This window comes from Pundamilia nyererei, unplaced genomic scaffold (assembly GCF_000239375.1).
Source record: "Pundamilia nyererei isolate P.nyererei 1_Seehausen unplaced genomic scaffold, PunNye1.0 scaffold00006, whole genome shotgun sequence".
NCBI lineage: Eukaryota > Metazoa > Chordata > Actinopteri > Cichliformes > Cichlidae > Pundamilia > Pundamilia nyererei.
In genome coordinates, this window is record NW_005187407.1 from 3,547,880 (window position 1) to 3,570,008 (window position 22,129).

At 40.2% G+C, this 22,129-nt stretch overlaps 1 protein-coding gene across 2 annotated transcripts in view; it reads left to right on the forward strand.

Moving 5' to 3' along the window:
• Nucleotides 1-40: 40 nt before the first annotated feature.
• kntc1 (kinetochore associated 1) overlaps nt 41-22,129 on the forward strand; it is a 26,969-nt gene continuing 4,880 nt past the window's right edge. Inside the window, exons 1-51 of one of the 2 annotated variants that reach the window (XM_013914898.1) lie at nt 41-72; nt 163-273; nt 1,038-1,131; nt 1,851-1,903; nt 1,983-2,095; nt 2,189-2,243; nt 2,334-2,432; nt 2,545-2,588; nt 2,676-2,738; nt 2,825-2,900; nt 3,352-3,477; nt 5,240-5,406; nt 5,514-5,625; nt 5,756-5,899; nt 5,988-6,044; nt 6,278-6,349; nt 6,466-6,585; nt 6,771-6,914; nt 7,004-7,099; nt 7,225-7,328; nt 7,700-7,802; nt 7,870-8,004; nt 8,112-8,231; nt 8,480-8,552; nt 8,744-8,811; nt 8,905-9,206; nt 9,330-9,502; nt 10,326-10,426; nt 11,464-11,608; nt 11,902-11,958; nt 12,061-12,224; nt 12,304-12,408; nt 12,512-12,640; nt 12,962-13,078; nt 14,347-14,456; nt 14,600-14,816; nt 14,945-15,034; nt 15,131-15,296; nt 15,915-15,973; nt 16,087-16,303; nt 16,386-16,459; nt 16,577-16,787; nt 16,869-16,981; nt 17,099-17,154; nt 17,588-17,666; nt 17,752-17,876; nt 17,958-18,093; nt 18,202-18,297; nt 18,483-18,539; nt 18,850-18,904; nt 20,013-20,076. In XM_013914898.1, the coding sequence (XP_013770352.1) occupies nt 49-72; nt 163-273; nt 1,038-1,131; nt 1,851-1,903; nt 1,983-2,095; nt 2,189-2,243; nt 2,334-2,432; nt 2,545-2,588; nt 2,676-2,738; nt 2,825-2,900; nt 3,352-3,477; nt 5,240-5,406; nt 5,514-5,625; nt 5,756-5,899; nt 5,988-6,044; nt 6,278-6,349; nt 6,466-6,585; nt 6,771-6,914; nt 7,004-7,099; nt 7,225-7,328; nt 7,700-7,802; nt 7,870-8,004; nt 8,112-8,231; nt 8,480-8,552; nt 8,744-8,811; nt 8,905-9,206; nt 9,330-9,502; nt 10,326-10,426; nt 11,464-11,608; nt 11,902-11,958; nt 12,061-12,224; nt 12,304-12,408; nt 12,512-12,640; nt 12,962-13,078; nt 14,347-14,456; nt 14,600-14,816; nt 14,945-15,034; nt 15,131-15,296; nt 15,915-15,973; nt 16,087-16,303; nt 16,386-16,459; nt 16,577-16,787; nt 16,869-16,981; nt 17,099-17,154; nt 17,588-17,666; nt 17,752-17,876; nt 17,958-18,093; nt 18,202-18,297; nt 18,483-18,539; nt 18,850-18,904; nt 20,013-20,076 (5,591 nt within the window). In that variant the 5' untranslated portion in view covers nt 41-48. The remainder of the gene's footprint in view (nt 73-162; nt 274-1,037; nt 1,132-1,850; nt 1,904-1,982; nt 2,096-2,188; nt 2,244-2,333; nt 2,433-2,544; nt 2,589-2,675; nt 2,739-2,824; nt 2,901-3,351; nt 3,478-5,239; nt 5,407-5,513; nt 5,626-5,755; nt 5,900-5,987; nt 6,045-6,277; nt 6,350-6,465; nt 6,586-6,770; nt 6,915-7,003; nt 7,100-7,224; nt 7,329-7,699; nt 7,803-7,869; nt 8,005-8,111; nt 8,232-8,479; nt 8,553-8,743; nt 8,812-8,904; nt 9,207-9,329; nt 9,503-10,325; nt 10,427-11,463; nt 11,609-11,901; nt 11,959-12,060; nt 12,225-12,303; nt 12,409-12,511; nt 12,641-12,961; nt 13,079-14,346; nt 14,457-14,599; nt 14,817-14,944; nt 15,035-15,130; nt 15,297-15,914; nt 15,974-16,086; nt 16,304-16,385; nt 16,460-16,576; nt 16,788-16,868; nt 16,982-17,098; nt 17,155-17,587; nt 17,667-17,751; nt 17,877-17,957; nt 18,094-18,201; nt 18,298-18,482; nt 18,540-18,849; nt 18,905-20,012; nt 20,077-22,129) is intronic. The other variant, XM_013914900.1, reaches the window with a different exon arrangement.

Sequence of the window (22,129 nt, forward strand, 5' to 3'; positions counted from 1 at the left end):
AAAGCCATTGTTTGATTTCTGTCCTTTGTCATTCCAGCTATTGATAGAATGGATGTCGGAGCTCTAAAGGAGGTAAGTTAAGGTCAAAAACTCTTTTTATGCACAAGCAAAAAATTTTTTCTTTCAGCAACGCAGAAATAGTCACGCATTTCTCTGTTTCAGCTCCAGTCTTTGATCAAGATAGATTTTTACTCCACCAAGGATTACCACGAGGAGGATTGTAGCACAGCAGTGATGTTCAGTCTGGGCCATGAAGTCCACCTGATGATTGGGGTCAGTGTCTATCAGTGTCAAGTTTCATTAATTTGACTTCCAGCTACAATTCTGAGATAAGTGTTACATGATAAAGGAAGCATATTGAAAGAATTTTAAGAAATGATTGTAACACCTTATAGTGTTTCAGATATGTTTTAGTCATTCTGTCCGGCTGTCTGTATTTCATTTTACTTTTGGTCTCATACCAGCAAAAGTTACACTTTTTAATGGTAAATGACTCAAAATCTTTTCCAAATACTGCAAGTTTAAAACCATTTTTAATGGCAAGTTTACAGTGGACATTTTATTAGGTACACCTTGCTAGGACTGGGTTAGACCCCTGTTGCTATCAGAGCTGCTTGAATTCTTTGCGGCACAGATTCAACAAGGTGCTGGAAACATTCCTCAGAGATCTGATCTATAGTGACATAATAACATCACACAGTTGCTGAAAATTTGTCAGCTGCATATGCATGATGTGACTTTCCACCGCATATCAAAGGTGCTCAATAGAACTGAGCTCTGGTGAATTGGAGGCCATGTGCGTACACTGAACTCATTGATCCTCATTTAGTAATATGTGCGTGGAAGCATTGTTGTGCTGCACAAAAAAACATTCACATAGACCATGACTGTGTATATGTCTTTAAATCAGAGTCATTCTAAATCAGTTGCCTTGTGCTCACAGTTTTGTCAGTGCATTTTAAATATTTGATAGTCCTCATATAACATAAAGCAAGCGTTTCATTATATCATGTACAACAATATTTTCATCTTGACAGGGGGATAAAGAAAATGTTTTGACTCACTGGAGGATGGACCCTCATCAAGCTAAGATGTGCTTTGCTCAGACCGTTGACAGGAGCTTAATTCCGGGTAAGTGCTCTTAGTTCCCAAGTTGTTTTGTTTTTTTTGGAAGTAGGGCTGCAACGATTCATTGCAGAACTAGAACTTTTGCTGGTATGAGACCAAAAGTAAAATGAAATACAGACAGAACTAGAACTAGAACTAGAATAATTAGATTCTGCTTCAATGCTTCATTTAGCACACGGCTCTGTAGGCTGCTGTTGTAATAAACGATGTAAACCTGAACATTTCACCCACATTTGTGACTAAAAACAGACCTGCAAATAGAAACTTATTTCGGAGCAGCGTGTGAATAAAAAGTGACAACATTAAGTTCACACAGTCCCCAGTTTGAAACAGAAACACTGATAACACAGCAGCAGTGATGACGGGCCACCACAGTTTAATGTGGCGCCGGAGTCTGTTTACGGTATACACCGTGAAGAGCAAAGAGGCAGAGCTGTTACCAAGGTGGTGACGCTCAGGTGGGGAGAAAGAAAACGTGTTTCTAGTATCCAAAACAGCAGCACTGTTCCCGTGAACACCATTAAAAACCTTTACTGGGAAAAAGCGAGCAGGAGTACTTCATCAACCTCATCAATAAACTCAGACGTGAAGAAAAGCAAACTTTGCTCCATCCACTGCCGTTTGTTTCACAGAGAGAAATCCATGGTTATATAAGCAAAATGTTGAATCTAATGCTGATTTAAGAAGTGATGATTTTAGGAGCTGTTTTTGTGTCTTTGCAGGTGTAAGGAAGATGGTGGTGGTGGATAACCTTTTGTACATCCTCGACACTGAGGTGAGATCCTGCTTTGTAAAACAGTTCGAACTTTTAGAGCAATCAGAATTTGAGTTTGAAATCTATCCTTGTGTCTCAGGATGTTCTGAGTCTTTGGGATCTGCACTTTCTTGTCATGATTCACTGTTGGCCAGAACTCGCCGTTCACGACTTTCAGCTCACTGCAGAATGTGGCTCTGCCTCCATGGTGGCGTACGTATCACTGTTTTACAACATACTGTAACTGTGAACATGTACTGTTTGTTAAAACAGTTTTGAAAACGTTCATTCACGTGTGTATTACAGCCAAGATAAAGGCAGCATGAAGATGATCATGCTGACAAAGCAAGACAACAGTCAGGTAGAAGTACAAATCAGTTTTAAGAAGCTTTAACGGATGATTTCCCAGAGATCTGCTCTGAACTCGTTATGTTGGGTTTGAATTTTTCAGATCAGCTCACTGCAAATACGATTCCTGCCCTCTATGACAGTTTGCTACTCTCTGGATGTTTCCTTTGTCTCCTGTCTCGGCCACACAAAAATAAACATGGTAAACAGTCAACACAAAGTAAAGCATTACATTAATTTTGCTGCTGCAATTTCTGTCTGTTGAGATTTCTTCATGTTAAAGTTGGTTGCCTTTTTTTTTTCTGTAATTCCAGGATGCATTTTATTTAGTCGAGGGGATTTGTGAGAACCCAGAGAGGTAGGCTATGTCTGAGTGAGTTTTATTGTGATGATCGGCCTTTGCTTACCGTTCAAACATTAAACTTTTTTCTTGCTCTTCAAATAGTCGAAGCGAGCCAGTCGCTTCTGTGGTTGTTCGATCCTTCACAGAGGCTTTACCTGAAAACAGGTACCTAATTTAATTCAAGTTTATGACATTATAGTCTATATGATGTTGATGTAATTTGACTTAATGTGACTACTCTTCATTTCTAGGCTGAGCAGGCTTCTTCACAAACACATGTTTGAAGAGGCTGAAAAGTTTGCCATCACATTTGAGCTGGATTTAGAGGTAATTGAGTTTGTGTAACTACAAGCTTAGATTTGTGATTTATAGATCATTATGAATTAAAAACAGATGTAATATTTTATGATGAAGGTGGGAAGCGTTGCATGGCTCTGACAAATGATCTGACAGGTGCTCTTCAATGCAGACCCTGATTAAGACTGAGAGCCGATACACATAAGTCTGTTGTCTGTGTGCTGGAGTTTTTCGTGTTTGTTTGTTTTGCCAGTGTGTGCAGAGACTAAATTTAAACTACCACTTCAGCAGCAGGCATAATTGAAGATTGGCTTTGTCATTTTTAAGTGGTTATACTTGCACCACACAATATATTTAGCTGGATTTCTGAGGTTTTGGTTTTCAGTATCTATTGTTGTCGCTTTAGATGAGCGGTGCTTCTTATAGTATTTTGTCATCCTAATCAGTGCTGAATACAACAAGCACTCCTGTTTTTGTTCAGCTTGTCTATAAGGTGAAGCTTGACTTTGTGCTGGAGCAGCTGGCCTCTGCATCAGTGGGCGGTTATGGAGAGGATGTGTGGTCTGAACTGGTCGAAGAAGCCAAGACAAACCTGATGAAGATCACAGTGAGTATTATAACAGTACTGTCATCACCCTGCCAGGTGATTGGGCAAGTTGCGTGGACACCCAAGTTTGTGAATGCAAGATCCCCAGAATGAGGTGACGTAGGACTTTGAAAATGGAGGCTGAGGTGTAGCACTGGCAGCCGCCAGCATTTTATTTATTTATTCTTTTTAATCTGGTGTCAATTTACTGTTACAGAATATTCATATAACTACAGTGGGGGAAATAATTAGTATTTGATCCTAGTGCTGTTCGATATAACGATATATATCGGATGATGATATAAAAACGTCTATCGTTTCAATTTACGCTATCGTTTGTTTCGTGGTGTCGCAAAATAAATTGTTTACGGCAATATTTTTTTATCGTCTTGATGGTCACTGTAGAGGCTATATTAATTTCTTAAAGTTCTCTCTTTCTCTTATATTTTATATAACCACACTACGGAAGGACAAGCGCCTGTTTTTATGCGTTGTGGTTAGCAACAACGACGGTAACACCATCACGTGTCCGCTTGTTTATGTTCCACATAAACCTTTCACAATAAAGCTCAAGATCCTGTTGAGACTTTTCAAAATAAACTGAATCACGTGAAAGAGCAGATTATTTACGGATGAGAAGTAAAAAAGAGCCGCCAGGGGCTAAAAAATAAACCTTAGACTCAAACGTTAGAACAGGCTTTTCCCCGCAGCACGCCGTGTAATAAATACTCACAAAGAAAACGGCGGCCGTTACAACTTATGTCTAAAAATGTATAGTTTCATGCATCGGTTAAAACACTCGACTCCAGCTACATGACGCGCAGCTGGAAACACTTCCCGCAAGTCGAGCTGCCCGAGATTCACAGAATTTACAGAGAATGTTACATTTTTGTGATTTATATCGTTATCGGACGATAGAATTCTTATATCGGGATATGAGATTTTGGTCATATTGCCCTATTTGATCCCCTGCTGAGTTTGTAAGTTTGAAATAAAGACATTACATAGACATTATACATTGATTTTCATGTCATAGAGTGAAATAAGGATTTGATTCCCTACAGCCCAGCCAGAGTTCTGATTTCTTGTGTCAGTCAATTGATTTCAAAAACACTTGTTGTAAATGGAGAAAAAAATATAAAGCTGTATATAAGCTCCATGGAAGGTTTTATCTCATGATGTGAGGATAATCGCGAGAAAGGTGATCAGTCTGCCCAAAACTACATGGGAGCAGCAGGAAGTGGTGTAATCAGATGAAACCAAACTAAAGCTCTTGGGCATGAACTTGATCCACCTTGTTTGAACAGAAATGCTGAGTGTGACCCAAAGAATACCATCTCCACAGTCAAGCACAGAGGTGGAAACAAAACATACCACCATTGCAGCAATTGAGTGGCTAAAGAAGAAGCACATTAAGGTCATTCAATGGCCTAGCTAAATCTGCTGAAACAAGAAACCTAAAGGATTTAGAGAGTTTCTGTAAAGAGGAGCCAAAATCCCTAATTTTTGTGTGGAAGGCCTGGTGACCAACAACAAGAAACATCTTAACTGCTGTGCTTCCTAACAAGGGCTTATTTCGGTTAGAGATTAAATACATATTTCACTCAGTAACATGCAAATTAAAGTAAAATTTTATGTAATGTGTTCATCCCAGATGTTTGGTTGATATTTGTCTCTATCTATTAAATGAAACTATGATAAAAATGAAAGAATGTTTATTTCTTGAGTAGTTATTGAGTAGCAACTGTTTATTTATATATATGTATTTTTTCACGTGGTCTAGGATGAGCAGTATGTGGTGGAATACTGCCTCAAGGCCCCATGGCCGACCTTTGAGACAGCAGAGAAGATGCTAAACCACGCTGCCACGCGATACTCCTCTTTACAGATCCAGGAGGCCTTGGCCAGACTGGCCACCTTCTGCAGCCTCCACAGTGTGGAAAAATTCAAGTAAAATCAATGTCTTAGTGTCCAATTCTGAATTATTTTGTTATACAGAGTTTGTTTGTTTGAGTACAATTTTGAGTGGTTTTAGTTGGTTACTTTACCATCCACAGTGGAATCGCCTGGATTGAGTTTCTGAACAGCACTGATGATCTCGGAGACATCCTGTGCCATCTAAGAGAAGGAGACATGAAGGGTGCACAGCTTCTTTGGCTCAGATATGAGGTCATTATTATATCACCACATTTATATGTGTAGAAACTTTTCGTACATCATTAAATCCACCGGTTAAATCAAAAACAGTGGTTATTGTTTCGGCAATGGCGTTAAGGTGTGTTGCGATGTTTTGTGACAGGGCCAGATTGCAACCAAGTTCGGTGAGAGCAGCCTTGAAGCCATCCTCAGTGCCATCCCAGAGGACCTGCCCTCACAGGATCTCTGCCTGTGGTTCAAGACAGTTTTTGTTCCCTTTGTGAGGAGAGTGTTACCACAAGGACAGGTAGGATACAGTCCTGCATTCCTAAATACTATTGTCTCTAACGTATAGTGGTATGCTTAATAAAGACACTGCCACCATATCCCTACAGAGAATCCTGGCAAAGTGGCTCGAGCAGAAAGCAAGAAATCTGGAGCTAACAGAAAAGGTAAAGACAAAAGGATATTGATCTGAAATGATTAAATAAAACCAGGCTTCTCAAGTCATCCACAACTTTAGAGACCTCTAATTTAAACGAGTTCTTATATGGACTTATTTATATAAACTGGGAAACGTATTTCAGCTTTATCTTATTATGTTGTTAAGTGGACACAGATATTTCCCTGTCTCAGAATAGGCCTTTGAGAAGTCTTGCACTAAATGCACATTATTTGTTTTCAGCGTGCTTGGCCTCAGAATGGGTTGGACCTGGCTGTGCTTGGACTGCCCTCTTTATGGACATGGATGAAATCTGTAGGTTTTTGTTTTGTTTTTAGGCTAAAATGCAGCTTAATTAATATGATGTTGTGTTTAATTTCCTGATAATTATTTGATTGATTGTTTTTTGTTTGTTTCTTTTGTTTTTTAAGGATAACAGTAATTGTGTAGAAGAGGTGGAAAACCTCAAATCCCTGGTGTCCAACCTACGTCAGCTGCTGGACCTACATCAGAAATACAACTGCTCACTTTCCCTTTCGGTCTTTGAAAAGGTTTGTCTTTTTTTAATATCTACCCTGCTGTAGGGGGTCGGTTGCTGTGTCTGGGACAGCGGCAAGGAGTGGGGGCCCTGGTGGTCTGATCCCCAGCTTCTGAAGCTGGCTACTGCAGCATTATTTTTTGTAGAGGATGTGTTTTCTTGATGTTTACTGCGTTATCTTCTTTCACAATTTAAAAGAAGACTGTGTGGAGTGTGGCATTTTTCATGCTGGACAAAGTGCCGGCTCCGGAGCTAATCGCCGCCACAGTGGAAAACAGCATCAGGCCGTACACTGAAGAACACAAGATTCCTTTTGATGAGCTACTTCTGCAATACATCAAGGTAAAACTCCATTGCAACCTCATGCACACGAGGAACTAGTTTATCAAATACTCAATGGTGTTTGTGTTTCTCCCCCTAATCTTCACTAGGATTTGCTGGATCGCTGCAGTTCTCAGACCACGACACTTTTCACTGAATGGGAAGCTAAAGCAGTGGCCGTGCTCGGCTGCATGACTGACACTGATGTAGGTGACTGTTACTGTTACGTGCTACACGACGAGACAATTAATGTGCACAAATATTTGAGTGAAAAATCAGCCTAGCAGCCAGTGGGAGCTGTAAAATCTCACATCATGGTGTTCTCTTCCAGCTGATGGTTGATGCCGTGCTGGAGATCATGCAGAAGGCTGTGGTACCGTGGAGTAATGTGGTGGAAAAACTGGTCCAGCAGTACCTAGAGATGGATGGACCAAAGTATGATTATATCATTGTCTCCTTCAAGTACCTTTAACCTCCTAAGACCTGAACTCTTTCATGGCATGCATTTTTAACTTTTCATTGCTGTTTGTGCTGATTAGGACCTGATGAATATAAAAACAAAGAATTATCTTTTTACCTGATTTTGCTCTACAAGGGCCTGATATCCACATATGAGGACATTGGTTTTAAATTTCAATACAACAGCGGCAGTATAATGTCCTCGTAAGTGGATATCTGGGCCTTGTAGAGCAAAATTTAGTATTGTGGTCTAGACAACCTAAAATGTGATGTCCACATATGTAGATACCAGGTCCTAGGAGGTTAATGTGAGACACTGAATAAAATCCCTTTTCTTTTTTTTAAAGACAGGAGCTGTTAAAGGAGAGCTACCGTCTGATGGAGATTAGGAAACTTCTCAGGGGATACGGCATCCGCAACTTCAACCTGTCTAACAGCACCCAAATTATGGTATGTACGGACTGCTCTATGTAATATGCAACTTATTATCTGTAAAATAACCTCAGTTTTTCCCCAGACGCTGATTAGATACATCCTCAAGCAAGACTTGCCAATGTCCTTGGAAGACTCGTTGACGTTAGCTGAGGCGTACAAACTGCCAACATCCCAGATAAATTACCTGTATGTCATCCACCTCATAGGCCAAGGCAAGGTATGTAAATCCTCACAGGAGTTTTTAACCGCATGTTACTGACTAATTTTGCTTTTCTGTGTTCCTGATATTTTTGTATGGGACTTTTTGTACTGTGTTTTTTGCAGACTGAGGAAATCTTGACTCTCCTGAAGAAGCTGCCCTCTGCAGAGGCAGAGTGTGTGATTGAGCGTCTCACATCGTGGGCCAGGATGCAGCTGGAGGACAAAGAACACATATCTGATGAGGTACAGAAGGGAAGACGTCACCTTTGTAGAAGTGCATCTTATGCTTATTTATTTTTAAGGTTCAATTAAAGTGTTGCATTTTAAAAGAATTGAAGTCATTCTAGCTAAACTTTCCTTTGCAAACATTAAATTTCTTTTGCATCTGCATAACCTTATAATCGAAAGCTTAAGATGGCAGCAGGAAACATTGGAGGTTGTTATGGTAACCATATGATCATTTGGTTTGAATTGAATTTCCTCTTTGATAGCACAAGAAACATCAGATGGTGATAGCTCAGGTGATGGTGGAGACTCTGAAATACCTGCATATAATCCAAAAACGTAAGTAATATTTATGACTCGTTCCTCCAGCTCTTTGGCTGACTGAAGGAAGTTTCAGAAAAGTCTCTGTGAGCTAAAATTGTTTAAAACGATGTGACACTGGTTTTCTATCCGAGGCTTTTTGAAAAGATACGCAATAAATGTGCACCTGATTATTCAAGAGTGAATCCGGGCCTCGTGTTTCATTGCAGATGATGCTCTAAAAAGCGTCGAGTGTGAGAACAACCTCATCATGTTCAAGGCGATCGCCCACCTGCAGGTGAGCTTCATTTAACAAATGTTTTTCAGCATTACTAAATCTGTTATTTGATTTTGTTTTAAACTCCAGACTTATTATCTTTCTCTTCTTAAGGAGGACTTTGATATTTTTTTCACTCCCTCCAACTATGAGGATCCAAACATTCGAAAACAGATCCAGGAACATCACATCACAGCGTACGAAAACACCCGTGGCCGCCGTTCATGTAAGGGGAAGGCCACGACAACTCCAGTTGTAGCAAACGATCCAGATGGCAAGACCAAGACGATCTCCACAGAAGCTGGTTTGCGCCGTCTGGGGAGGCAGCTGCAGCGCACCGAGCAGGAGCTGTGGTCCGACTTGGCCTTGAGAGCTCTGAAAGTTGGCAAAGTTGACAAGGCGCTCAAGATCCTGAGGTTTGCATGTAGAAACTGACAGAGCCAGCTTTTTTGTTTGGTTTTTAAAAAAAACCTGGTGCATTATTTAAACATTTAAAACTTGCTTGTAGTCATATTTTCACTTTCTCTCTATGTTTTCAGTGAGCTGTATGAGCACCACTATAACAGCAGCACAGGGAAGGTTTTGTTTACTGCTGCCAAGATGTTATGCCATATGCTGGAGGCGGATGTCCCCATGGTGCTTCCTGATGACATGGATTTGCCAGCAGTGATTCATGATCTGGCCTGTCAGGCTATCACCGTGTGTCATTCAGGTAAAGAACACATGCAAGCATCACAAACATTCAACAGTATTTCACACAGGTGAAAGTTGCACTAAAGTGACTCAGCCCTGGATCTATAGTTTTACTGTAAAATATATTTTGCTGTAAAAAGTGAATACATGCGTGATATCAAAGTTTGACAGGATTTTTTTTACCCTAACTATCTTAAAACAAATTTAAAAAAATACAGTTATCACCTATCTTTGTCTGGTCTTTTTAAAGCAGCTGCCTTTCCTCAGCCCAACAGAGTGAAAATATAGTTGGTTGAGATGTTTTTGTTTTTTTACCCTCAGCCAACAAAGGCTGGTGGGGTTTTGTGGTTACTCTGCTAGATGAGTAGGTGAGCAAGTGACAAAGACACTTACATTTTTAAATGTGATAAACCAGAATGAAGCAAAGTAGCAGGTCCAACATGATATCATATGTGTATCTACTCGAGGCTGAGGGATACCACTACCTGTCAGTAGTCTTTTGTGTTTATGACTGGTACAGAGGTGGTGTTCATATTTAAAATCAAAGTGTTAAATTATGTGTGAATGCTCTTAAAGCCAAAACCTCAGGCTTCAGCCTGCTCTGAATGCTAAATGACTCTGTAGGACGTCATTGAGAGATGCACTTTTTAATATCTTCTGTTTGTGAGGGGCATCCAATCAAAAAATCAACTTAAAGGGAGAGTCAAGATGTAAAAAAACATCTAGAAGAAGGAATTTTTTCAACTGGTCTAAGTGAGCATAACGTGTCTTATTCCCCTTACCTTTTCATATAATTTGCAAGTTTGCAAATTCTGAGGTTTATCTTGTATTAACTGTTACAGATCTTCTCCTGGATTGTTTGGAGCTTTGCAAATGCACACGGTTTGCTATGGATGTCTATCATCAGTGTCAGTTATCAGACAACTATGGCTTTATCGTCAAGGTCAGTATCTTCCTACCTCTCATCCAGTGTAAATCACATAAACCAGTAGAACAAAGAAAACATTTCAGATGTTTAAACTGAAACTTTTCACGACTTGATGAAAAACAATATTAGTTTGTTTTGAATTTGATGACAGCAACATGTCTCAAAAAGAGGAGGATGTAGCAAAAGGCTTAACAGCAACAGGCCAGTAACAAGATTTTCTGTAAAAAGAGTTTCAGAGATTGAGGTGCTATGGAATTGGCAGCTTGCATATCTGAAAAGGCACCATCAATGCTGGAAGGTATATACAGATTTTCAAATAACGTGCTCCCATATGTAAGCGGGACTTACATATTTCAGTGAAACAATGCTAAGCTGCATAGTGGAGCTTTTACAACAGCATGGCTTGAAGGTGAAGTTGCAGGTGCAGAACTGGCTTCCCTGTAGTCCAAACATTTGAGCAGCTGAAAACATTTGGCATATCATGAAATAAAAAAATACAACAAACCAGACTGCTGAGCAGCTAGAATCCTATATGAGACAAGAATGGGACAACATTCCTCCACAAGAAGTCCAGCAGCTGGTCTCTTGAGATCGCCGATGCTTATAGACTGTTTGGGGTGCTACACTGTGGTAAACGTGGCCTTGTACCAAGTTGTTTTGTATTACTGCCATCAAATTCAAAACAAGCTCATATTTTCCATGAAATTGTACTTTTTCTCAGTTTGAATATTTCATATGTTTTCTGTGTGATTTGAATGACATCTGGGTTCGTGAGATTTGAAGATCATTGCCTTTGGGTTTTACTTTTATTTTACACAAACTTTTTGGACATAGAATTGTATATTCTAGCCTCTTCATTTTTTTTAATGATTTATTTGTTGGTAGACATCTAAATTATTATCATTACAAAATTCTAACTGTGAATCTCTTAAGCGGATGGTAAGAAATAATCCATGATTTTGATAAACGTGCATTTATTTAATGCTTCTCTCTCACAAAGCTGCGGATTGAAGCGAATGTTTTCATACTTTTTAACCTGTGCACCGTTCCAGGATTTGACACCGGAGGCAGAAAAAGACCCGCAGTCTCAGTGGAGTTTTCAAGATGTCTTTAATGAAGATTGCATTGTTCTGGACCCAGTGTCAGTGCTGCCTGTCCAGTATGAGATTACCAACTGCTTGCTGCCTATTTCTCAAGGTAAGAAATTCTCAGATTTATTTTCTCTTAAATGTTTTTTGGTTTTTTGGGGGGGGTTTTTAAGCTTGGCAACTTTTAGTGGTCTATGCCATTGATTTTAACTACTGATATTTATTTAATTTTGCAAACTGATTTGATCGTATTACTTTTATGTTGCATATTTCTCATGCTGCCTGTCATATAATGTCTATAGCCCTTTGGCCACCTTTGACTTTATCAAAAAATGCTTAAATATACTTGACTTGTGTTATTTTTACCAGAAGTCTTATTATAACTTATGACCTTTTTTCCAGATACCAGATTGTACTCCCTGGACTGTTCCTGTCTGTCACACTGCTCATTTGAAGATGGTAGATTTGAAATTAAAAAACGTCCTCTGCTTTCTATGTTTTGTTTTGTTTTTATCAAATTGCAGTTTTGTATGTTGACCTGATGTCTCATCATGCATGCAGGTTCAAACTACCTGCGGCCGCTCTTCGGTCCCCTGGCCAACATGCTACAGATGTTACAGGAGTGCAGTCAGCTGGAATTGGCCCTCAGAGTGCTGGTCAACGCGTACGGCAGCTGCCTGCAGCACGTCACCTCAAACGTCATGGATATAAAGCTGAGCCTACAGGTACAACTGCGATATTCACAGCGGTGCTTGTTGTGTTTCTCAAGACGTTATACTGAAAATGATTGTTATCTCCTCTCAGCTTTATGACGCACAAGAGCTTAAGAAGTACAACCTGTGCCTGAACGATCACAGGAAGACAACTACGTCTACTCTGAATGCTGTGGCTGTGCCACTGTTGAACAAGGTGAGTCAGCCAAGTCCACAAAACCACAAAAAATCTGTAGTAGATAAACAGCATTTTTGGTATATTTTAAATAGCCATCTATGTTTCTGTCTATTGGCTACAGGTGTTAAACTGGAGAGTGGTGGATTGTGATTTGGCTATTGGTCTCTGTACACTCCTCTCCAAAGCAGAAGTCTTCAAAATACTGTGGAAAGTTATTGACAACACCTGGCAAAACTATGACAAGATTTTGGTAAGCAATAAAATCTCTTATTTTTTAAAAATAAATTTAAAAAAAAAATGTTTTATTGTTTTTAGTAAGTGAAATTTAAGAGAAAGAAATGGGCAAAAACGGACTTTATTATTTCTGTGTATCAGTTAGTGAGTCCTTAAATATCAGACTTTGTCATATCGTTTTGTTTTTTCCCTTTGACTACAGAAAAGATTCAGCTGAAGTTTGTCTAAAGAACCTGAGATTAAACACTTGGGAATCAGTTATATCAAGCAGTTATCAATTTTGTAGAAAAATCGATGTTATATTCCAGAAATCCCTTACGGTGTTTTATTCTTCCAGGCTGTGGCGAGGATTGGAGCAAATCTCTGTAGTTTATATAATGAGGCAGAAGAACAGAGGAGGTTTCTCTCTGTCATCACTGATGCTGAGTGGGGAATCAAGCTTGGCAAATTGGAGGTAATGAAGTATTTAAATCAGGTGGTCAAAGGTACTCTGGTCTGAATAAATGCAATGCTCACATTAAAGGAATACTTAGAAAACACATCAGGTCTCAATGGGAAAAATCATGCTGATATCTACAGTGATATGGACTAGATAATGTGTTACATATGAATGGATGCCGCTATGTTTGATCAATATTAATTCAAAGACAGCCCCAAAATCAAAGTCCATTTTGCAAAAATGTCAGTGCAGCAACTCTGAATAGTACTCAGCCTCATGTGGTATGGCCCCCACGTGCTTGTGCCTCACCACATGAGGCTGAGCATTCTCATGCACCAGAAGGAACCCAGGACCCACTGCACCACGGGGACATGGATTTTATCCTGATACCAATAATGACAATCAGGATACCACTGCCTAGCCTGTAGAGGTCTCTGCCTCCCTCCATTGATTTGCCTCCGCAGGCATATCACTGACTCACCACCAAACTGGTCATGCTGAACGATGTTACAGGCAGCTTTCCTCTCTCCTTACCCTCTCCAGACCCTTTCACTTCTCTCACATGTTCTGAGGGTGAACCCGTCTTTCATTTGTGAAAAGTGGTGGACCTGAATTCTGGTATTCATAGCTAATACCAATCAGGCTCTATGGTGCCAGGCAGTGAGCACATCGCCCAGTAGAGAACATTGTGCACTCAGGCGAATCAAAGTCATTCACACCAGTGGCCTACTGGAGGTAATTTTATAGCTCTGGCAGTGCTCAAACCTGCTTTTGGGTTAAAGACCTTCTATGGTCCTGTCCAGCTCTACTAGAGTAACTTGTCTGTCTCTTGGAATCTCCTCCATGCTACTAAAACTGTTCTTGGAGACAGCAAACCTTCTGGCACTGGCACATATGCATGCGCCATCCACGAGGAGTTGGACTACCTGTGCACCCTCTGCAGAGTGCAGGTATTACCTCATGTTACCAGCAGTGACACTGACGCTAGCCAAATGCAAAACTAGCAACAAAAGAAAAGCAGTCAGAAAAGACGAGGAGAGGGAAAATGTGGGGGTTGTTGCCCTACTAGTGCACCTGTTGTTAATTTTAATAACACCAAAGAAGCTGAAACTACTTAACAACTCCCCCCCCTACTAAACTGACCTAATGTACTGATTAAAAAGTGTTCCTTTAATTTTTTGAGCAGTGTAGGTCTATAAAGATTTGTTTAATTTTTTGTGTATTTCATTCTCTCTCCCTGTTTTGTGTCACTTCATATCTGTTATTGTGCGTCTCTCTCCCAGATATCAATCCAGCCAGTGTTCCGTCAGCGGTCTGAGATGAAGAGCACTCTGATCCCTGTTTTAGTGAAAAACAAGAGAATCACCCCAGACATTATCCTCCAGTACTGCAGGTCAGCTCCTCCTGTTGTCGCTTTTGACCATCTAACATGTTGGACAAATGTGTCTGGACTGTGTTTAAATGTCCACCCTGTCTTGGAGTGCATGTATGTGTCACGCTCAGCTATGCTAAAAGTTGTTTTTTTCCTTTCTGCAGCACCTACAATCTGGACCATGATAGTGTAATCAACCAGTACATTACCACCTTACTGCTGCTCCAGGAGGATGAGGAAGGTGCAGATGATCCAGCTGTCGGTCAGGAGGAGGCGCAACCTCTGTCTCACACTGACACGCTGGATCGAGTCCTGCAGATCATCCCAATGTTACACAACACCAGCAAGCTCACAGACAACCTCTGTTCTGCCATATTCAAGGTCTTTGTATTTAAAATGTAGTATACGCTAAAATTATCTGTTTTTAAGACTTTTAAACATTAAAAAAATAAAATTCCAACCTACAAGAATCTGTTGAGCTGATCTGTAAAACGTTTCCTCTCATACAGCTCAGCCCATACAACTACGAGAGAATAGAAGTGGTGCTGAAGATCATACAGGCTGCAGATGAGAACGTGACCAGCCTCTCTGTGGGTCAGGTAAAAACCAAACACACTGGCATATTCAAGCCTATGTAGTTCACTGTGTTCAAAATGAAATGTTGGGACTTGAAACATTTGACTTTAAACCCACAGGCGATGGGTCTCCTGCAGCATCTGAAGTCCTACACGCGAGTCTCTCCTCCCACAGACGTGGAGAACACGCATCTTCTCGAAACCGGTCTGCTGCCAAATCCCCTTTCCAGCAGCAGACTTCCCTTCCACCTGCTTATGCAGACCAAGCATTACTGGAAGATTATCTGTAAGTTAACCACTGTTACCTTTTCACACCTCAGTATTAATGCTCATAAACTTATCTTCATCACATCTGCAGTGGTAGAAAGTTGTTATAATGTAGGTGTTGTCTAAAAGGAAGTAATTTCAGCACTTCTCCTGAACTGTGAACATGTTTGCACACTGGCATCTATTACTTTTAAAATAATAATTATCATAGACCAGAAGCAAAAAGCTCCATTTGTGGTCAGTATTTACTTTTAAGGGTATTGTATTGTAAGTGGACATCAATAACTTAAGCTTATTATATAATATTACAATACAGTATATTTCTAACTAACTAGGTAGCTCATTCTCTTTAATCATAGTTTTAAAGACATTTTATTAAGGTTTGACCTTATTTGACCTGGAAGAACAGGCCAGAGGTCAAAAGTGAAACACACCGAAAATGTAAGAATTATAGTTCAAAGGCTTTGGTTGACTTAAGCCAATTTTTAATGGATTGTTAACATGACCCCACTCTACACTCCAACAAAGTTTTTATCATTTTTCATTAAAAACCTTTTGAGTTACAGACAGAAGTATACTGGTAGAGTTGATGAGATGGTTTAAAACTGATGAAGTTAAAATATTCTTCTTTGTTTAGGTCCTGAGCTCAGCGAGGAGACCTTCCCCACACTTCTGCTGATTAGCAAACTCATGAAGGTAAAGCCACGCTAATCTAAACCACGGCCTTAGTCTGTTTAATCACAGAAAATATTCTTTTATTCATAAAATGAGGTAATTTAGGCTGTTAAAACCATCCTGTTGCTCCACAGGTGAGCCTTGACAAGCTCTACATGTCAGCAGCAAACCATGTCTTTGAGAAGAAAATGAAGCCGTTAATCTTAGAGCAAAGGAAAATGGGTCAGGGGCATTGTCAAAACAAGGAGAGTTTCAAGGTGGCGAAGACTATGATGAAGTACATCAAATGTATCCAAAGCCCGGAGTGGGCTGCTGCCACGGCCCACAAGATAACCCAGGAGCTTCCGCCAGGTTTGAGCTGCACGTTTGACTCTACGCTGGACTGTGAGGGGTGTTTGTATAGATGCACTTAGCTGTTTCCTCTTCTCTACAGGCTATGAGAAGACACAGTCACTCAGGTTCTGTTTGGCACTTGGAGACACTTGGTTAAAGGATCCACACCTTGATGTCGGTCTTTGAATTGTTCACATTCTGAAATGTCTCAAATGCCCATCTAAAAAGTTTTTTACACATTAGTTGATGATTTTTTTTTTCCTCTCCTTCTCCTCCTCTGACCTCACACAGGAGGTAGCACGGGCCAGAGGAGACACCTTTCTGTCCAAGCTGAAGCTACAGTTTCAGCGCTCAGCCACTGAGAATACTTTAATATCCAGTCAGCTGAACAGCCCAGAGCTGATGAAGCTGTCTGGGCTGCCAGGCAGGCTCATAATGGCCCTGTACGAGCACAGCAGTGTGGAACAGCGTTACAAAGAGTCAGGAGGTCAGACGTATCCAGGTGAGCACACTTATCAACGCAGTAGGTAAATGAATGCTCGCTTTTCCCCTAAATATATAACCAGGTCTCTCTATTTCTCAGATATACATGGTGCAGTTAAAGAAATAGCCACAGTCAATAATGTGGATCTTCTAAAAATTCGTACCATGTTGTTAGAAAAATGGATCTGCAAGACGGGCCCGGCTGTGGTCAAGGTTTGTCAGTCGTAGCTTTATCTTATCTCTCTGCCTTTTTATTGTTTTGTGTGTTATCAGATTTGCTGCTGTCTGTTTAGTGCAACTAAACTTTTTTCTTTCTTCTTATTTAATTAGGATATTGGGTATAGTGACTGTGTCAGCAACATTGAGGAGGACCCAGACTTGATGAGGTAGCGCAGTCACTTTTTCCATTCTTACTACTTTTCTTTTTTTCTTAATGATAATTCGTTAAAACGGGATAGTTTACCTTTGAGTTACAAAGGATGTTAGCAGTGACACTGCAGTGTGTCTTCTGCTCAGCTGTCAACTCTGCCCTCATAGGCAACCACAGATCGAGACCTCAAAGCTCACATGTACGACAGAGCAGCCACAGACATGCAAGTGCAACCCTAAGATATCAGTTACTGTTTACAGAGTGCTTTCTTTCTTTCTTTCTTTCTTTCTTTCTTTCTTACAAAAGCCTTTAGCAGCGCCCACAGATGTTGCATGCATCTGCAGTATGAATGAAATAAAGATTTCTTGGTTGCTCTAAATTCTCTCTGGCTCTGTGTTGAGAACCCACTGGCGTAGTCATTCTACTCACTGTGTTTTTAATGCTTACAGGGTGGTGTACATGCTGCAGTCCTGCTCGATGCAAGATGCCGTCCGTCATCTGAGCCCTATCTTAACTGCAGAAACTTGGGTGCGTTTAAAGGGAAAAAAAACAAAACAAAAGCAATAATGGGGGGAAAATCCAACTAAATCTGTGTTTGATTTCCCTTCTCTAGCCGCTTAGCACATCTGGGCCTCGTCTGACCTTCTGCCATCGGACTCGAGCGCTACTCTGTCTCGTCCGCCTCGCTGATGCACCCATTCTGGAGGCTCAGCTGAAAATCCCCATCACCAAAATCCCGTAAGAATCCATGAAAAGTTAAACGGTACCTGTATGGCCTGTAGGTCTATAGTAACTAATGTTTCTCTGGTTTCTATTCAGATATTACCTGAAGTGTTACATCTTTGTCTCACAACTGGAAGCATTAAACATCCCCTACACAGTTCAGTCCTTCCTCAGTAGTCCCAAAGAGGGTTTAGTTAAAGGGCTTTGGAAGAACCACAGTCATGAGCCTCAGGTACTTTCTCACAGAAACGTTCAAATTATTCCAGCTTGTTTCCTCACTTTTACTTCATTGGGTTAGAAATGTCAGACACAAAACCAGAAGCACCTTTTATCCTTTCAGGCTGTGCGGTTGGTGGCAGACCTGTGCCTGGAGTACCAGATTTACGACCCTCAGCTGTGGAACAACCTGCTTCAGAAGCTGCTCGGCTTCAACCTGGTGAGAACGTGCATCACGCTTTTATTCAAAGACCCAAAAAACAAGTAGCATAAAATGAGAGGGGTTTTTTTCTCCAGTACTTGGAAATATTTTCAAGCTGAAGATCCATAAATACATTATTCCTAAATAGAAGCTGGGTTGTGTTTCGGAAGTAACACCTGAATGTAAATATTTCTCTTCCTCAGATCAGCCACCTCCAGAAGGTATTGGAGGCAATAGTGGCTGTTCCGGCTTTGTGGGAGGTAATTCATCACTTTTATTTCACGAATTGAAAAAAGGCATTTTTTTCACTTGGAAAACCATTTTCTCTAAAGTGTCATAAACCATAAATGCCTAATGTCTTTACAGTAATGCAGCACTGGAGTTGATGCTCAGACATTTGTGCAGAGCATCGGCTTTGGTTGTTTATGTGTGTATTTATGTGTTTGTTGGAACGAAAGCAGTGGCATGCATTTGGTAGAGCACGGTTTAACCACTGCACCACAGGATATCCGGTGCCAGAAATAACTTTCCAGTTTGACAACGAGTAATTATTTTATTTGTGCTCCGCAGATTTCAAGTTTCTCACGGACCTGGAGGAGCATGATACTGGCACCTTTTGTCTCAGGTACGACGCAAATGACTGAAATTTGCTTGTCTTGGTGCTCGTTGATGTTCAAATATCCACTTTCTTCATATCGGAAACTTTAGCCCCAAACTTGTTCACCCTGCAGGCTTAAGACTTGTACAAACAAGTTACATGTGTCTTGTTCCTCTTTCATTGGCAAGTAAAAGATGAAAAATTACTTTATGTTGAAATGTTTTGGCAAGAGTGGTGCAACTTTAGGCTTTGTGTATAGTTACAGCAATGCAACCCAATAACAGAAAGGCACGTATGAGGTAAGACTGCCCATCATGAGCTGTGGTCAGTAAAAGACTGGTTTAATAACTCTACCTTATGAGCCACAGCTTCCCCTTGAAAAGTCAGAATAATGAGACTCGTGAGTAAGGGCTTTAATGCAGGTTCATAAAAATAAAAAAAACCGAAGAAGAAAAGTAGGAGCCGAAGTTTATTTTGCTGCTTTAAACTTTTTCGAGAAGTCTTTCTCTTAAGCCTTTCAGCATCAGAATTTCGAAACCACCCATAAGCAATTCCCCAAAACCAAGACAGGCTTGATCAGATCTAACAACAAATAATGCTGTGTACGCCACTTCATACAAGTGAGCTGTTTCTGAGGCAAAGCTGATAATGGGGTGTACTAAAATAAGTATAAGGGCAAAAGAAATTATATATGCAACAGTGATTTTTTTTTTTTTAAAGAAAGAAAGAAAAGAAAACTTAGATTAACTTAAAGAAGAGAAACATGTCAGCTCTCTAAGAGAGTAGTGCAAATTACATTGAGAAATAACAGGTTTAGGCAAATCTGAGAAACAGCTGCAAGAATAATACAGACTTATGTGAGTTAAATCTGACAGATGTGCTCATCTGTACAGTACTACTGTTTTATAGAGGATGGTAGGGATGATGATGAAGCAGGGTCAGTGCAGATCATTAATGTGGACATGACGGTATGCTGTCACTGAGTATAAGTTCCCTGATAGTAACTTCACTAGCTAACTGCTTCCTATGAAGCCTTTTAAAGTTGACGATGCACGTGTGCTCTGCTCTGTTCAGCTCTTCTTTTAAATGCAGTTGTTTGTTTGTTTGTTTGTTTGTTCTTATTTTTTGGCACCAGCTTCTGTTCCTCTGAGTCCAGATCAGCAGGCGATGCTCTACAGGACATTTGTTCTCCTCCTCAAGTATGCCTCACTCACATTCAGCTATAACCACCAAACTGATTCTTTCATGGACTTCTTGTGTTTGAATAGGGCAGCATACTGTGCGTACACTCTTTATTAATTTAAAAGCAAAAATAAATCTTGATACAACTTTTTCAATCAGGACTTGAAAACTCTGGCTGTGCTACAAAAACAAAAGAGGCCTTGCACGTAGATAAAGATGCAAATACTCGATAAGACTATATAAAGTGTTCACACTTAAAATATACTGGTCAGCAAGTGTTTTTAAATAGGCATTATACATCAACTATAATAGAAGCTCAAACAAGAGATCTAAAATGAGGTATGACCTCCTGTGGACACGATGCATGCTGTTGTGCATCTGTGCATTGATGCTACAAGTGTTGAAGAATTGCTCTTCCATACTGGTTGAGTACAGTCAATGAATAGTCACCGGTTGTGCCTGCCTTGAAAAAATTGTATGTTCAGTAGGTGGCATATTAGAAATAAGTAAGCTAGGGATATGTCAGGATATGCTCCTGATCCACAAAGACCTGTCCTGTGTGGACAGGTATTGTCTTGTTAAAACAGGATGTGGTGCTGCTGCAAGAATGGTACAAGTACTGGTTGGAGCACCTCATCCCGGTGCCTCAGTGCAGTCAGATTTCTTCTGAGAACGATCAGGAAATGCAAGGCTGCTGCAGCAGATGCATGCAGGCATCCAGAGTGCCAGTAACTCAGTCAGCTTCAGTCAGCTGTGGCACCAATGATCTTATACATGCTTGGGGTTTTGTTTGTTTGTTTGTTTTAGTTTTTTTGGTGTTCTGAGACAAGTGGCTTAAAAATGCAGTAAACTGAACCCGTGTGTAGTTCATTTGTGTTCAATAAATAGATTTCCAATGCCATCACTGACTAAAACCAGTCAGAACCAGGAATTGGGGCACATCTGTATGCTGTGTTTTCACATCAGCAGCCATGATTTGATTCAGAAGAACAACAGTTTCATGACACATGACTCATTACACTCATTCACATCACAGTGAATGAGTGTAAAAGGCTGTGTTTTGTTCTTAATGCAGTGATGTAGGTCTAAACTGCAATATCATGTTCTTGTATATATGTTTTTCTCAGTTTAGATAAGATATTAATAATGAAAGTTGATATTGAATGTAGGTGGATTGTTTTGAGTCAGCAGTTAATGAGGTCACTGCCTGTTCTGCCCTTTGTGTGGTCTTTTGCTTATTTTATCTACGCTAATGTTTCCCTATAAGGAAATGATGTTTGCCACTCCTGGCCTATATACACTGCATGTGTTCTGTATGTACTTTGAATGCTTGTATAATTGTGTTTTTCCAAAAGACACATAAAATATGCACTGGTCAAACAATAATTAAAGGAACGCTAATCAGAGTATAGCATCAGGTCAGTTAAACGTCTGGGTCAGTTCAGTAGCAGACGGGGTGGTTAATCAGTTTCAGCTGCTTTGATCTTAATGAAAACTAGAAAAATTTGCATTTCCTGCGAAAATGCTGTGTGGATGCCTTAACGCTGAAGATTTCTGCTGAAATGAGCTGAAAAAGTTGAAAAAAACATTGCCCTAAGCAGGATTCAAACCTGGCCCTTCTGGTCTCAAGGCAGCTACTCATCTCATTGAGATTCTCACAAAGAAGATGTGGAGAGACTGACAATTGTGCTGAAATGAGCAGAAGCGGCTGAGAATTGTGCTGATAAGAGGTGAAAAGGCTGAAAATTTTGCAGAAAAGAGTTCAATCAGAGGAATTTCTGCTGAAAAGAGTTCAATCAGAAGAAATTCTGCTGAAAAGAGGTTAATCAGAAGAATTTCTGCTGAAAAGAGGTTAATCAGAAGAATTTCTGCTGAAAAGAGGTTTTTGCTGAAAACAGCTGAAAAAGCTGGTATTTGTGCTGAAAGTGGTAAAAAAAAAACCTTAAAATTCTGCTGAAAAGGGGTGAAAAAATTTAACTGTTAACTGAAAGAAATGTTGCCATAAGCGGGATTTGAACCCGGACCTCCCAGTCCGAGAACGGATGCTCATCTCACTGAGCTAAAACACAG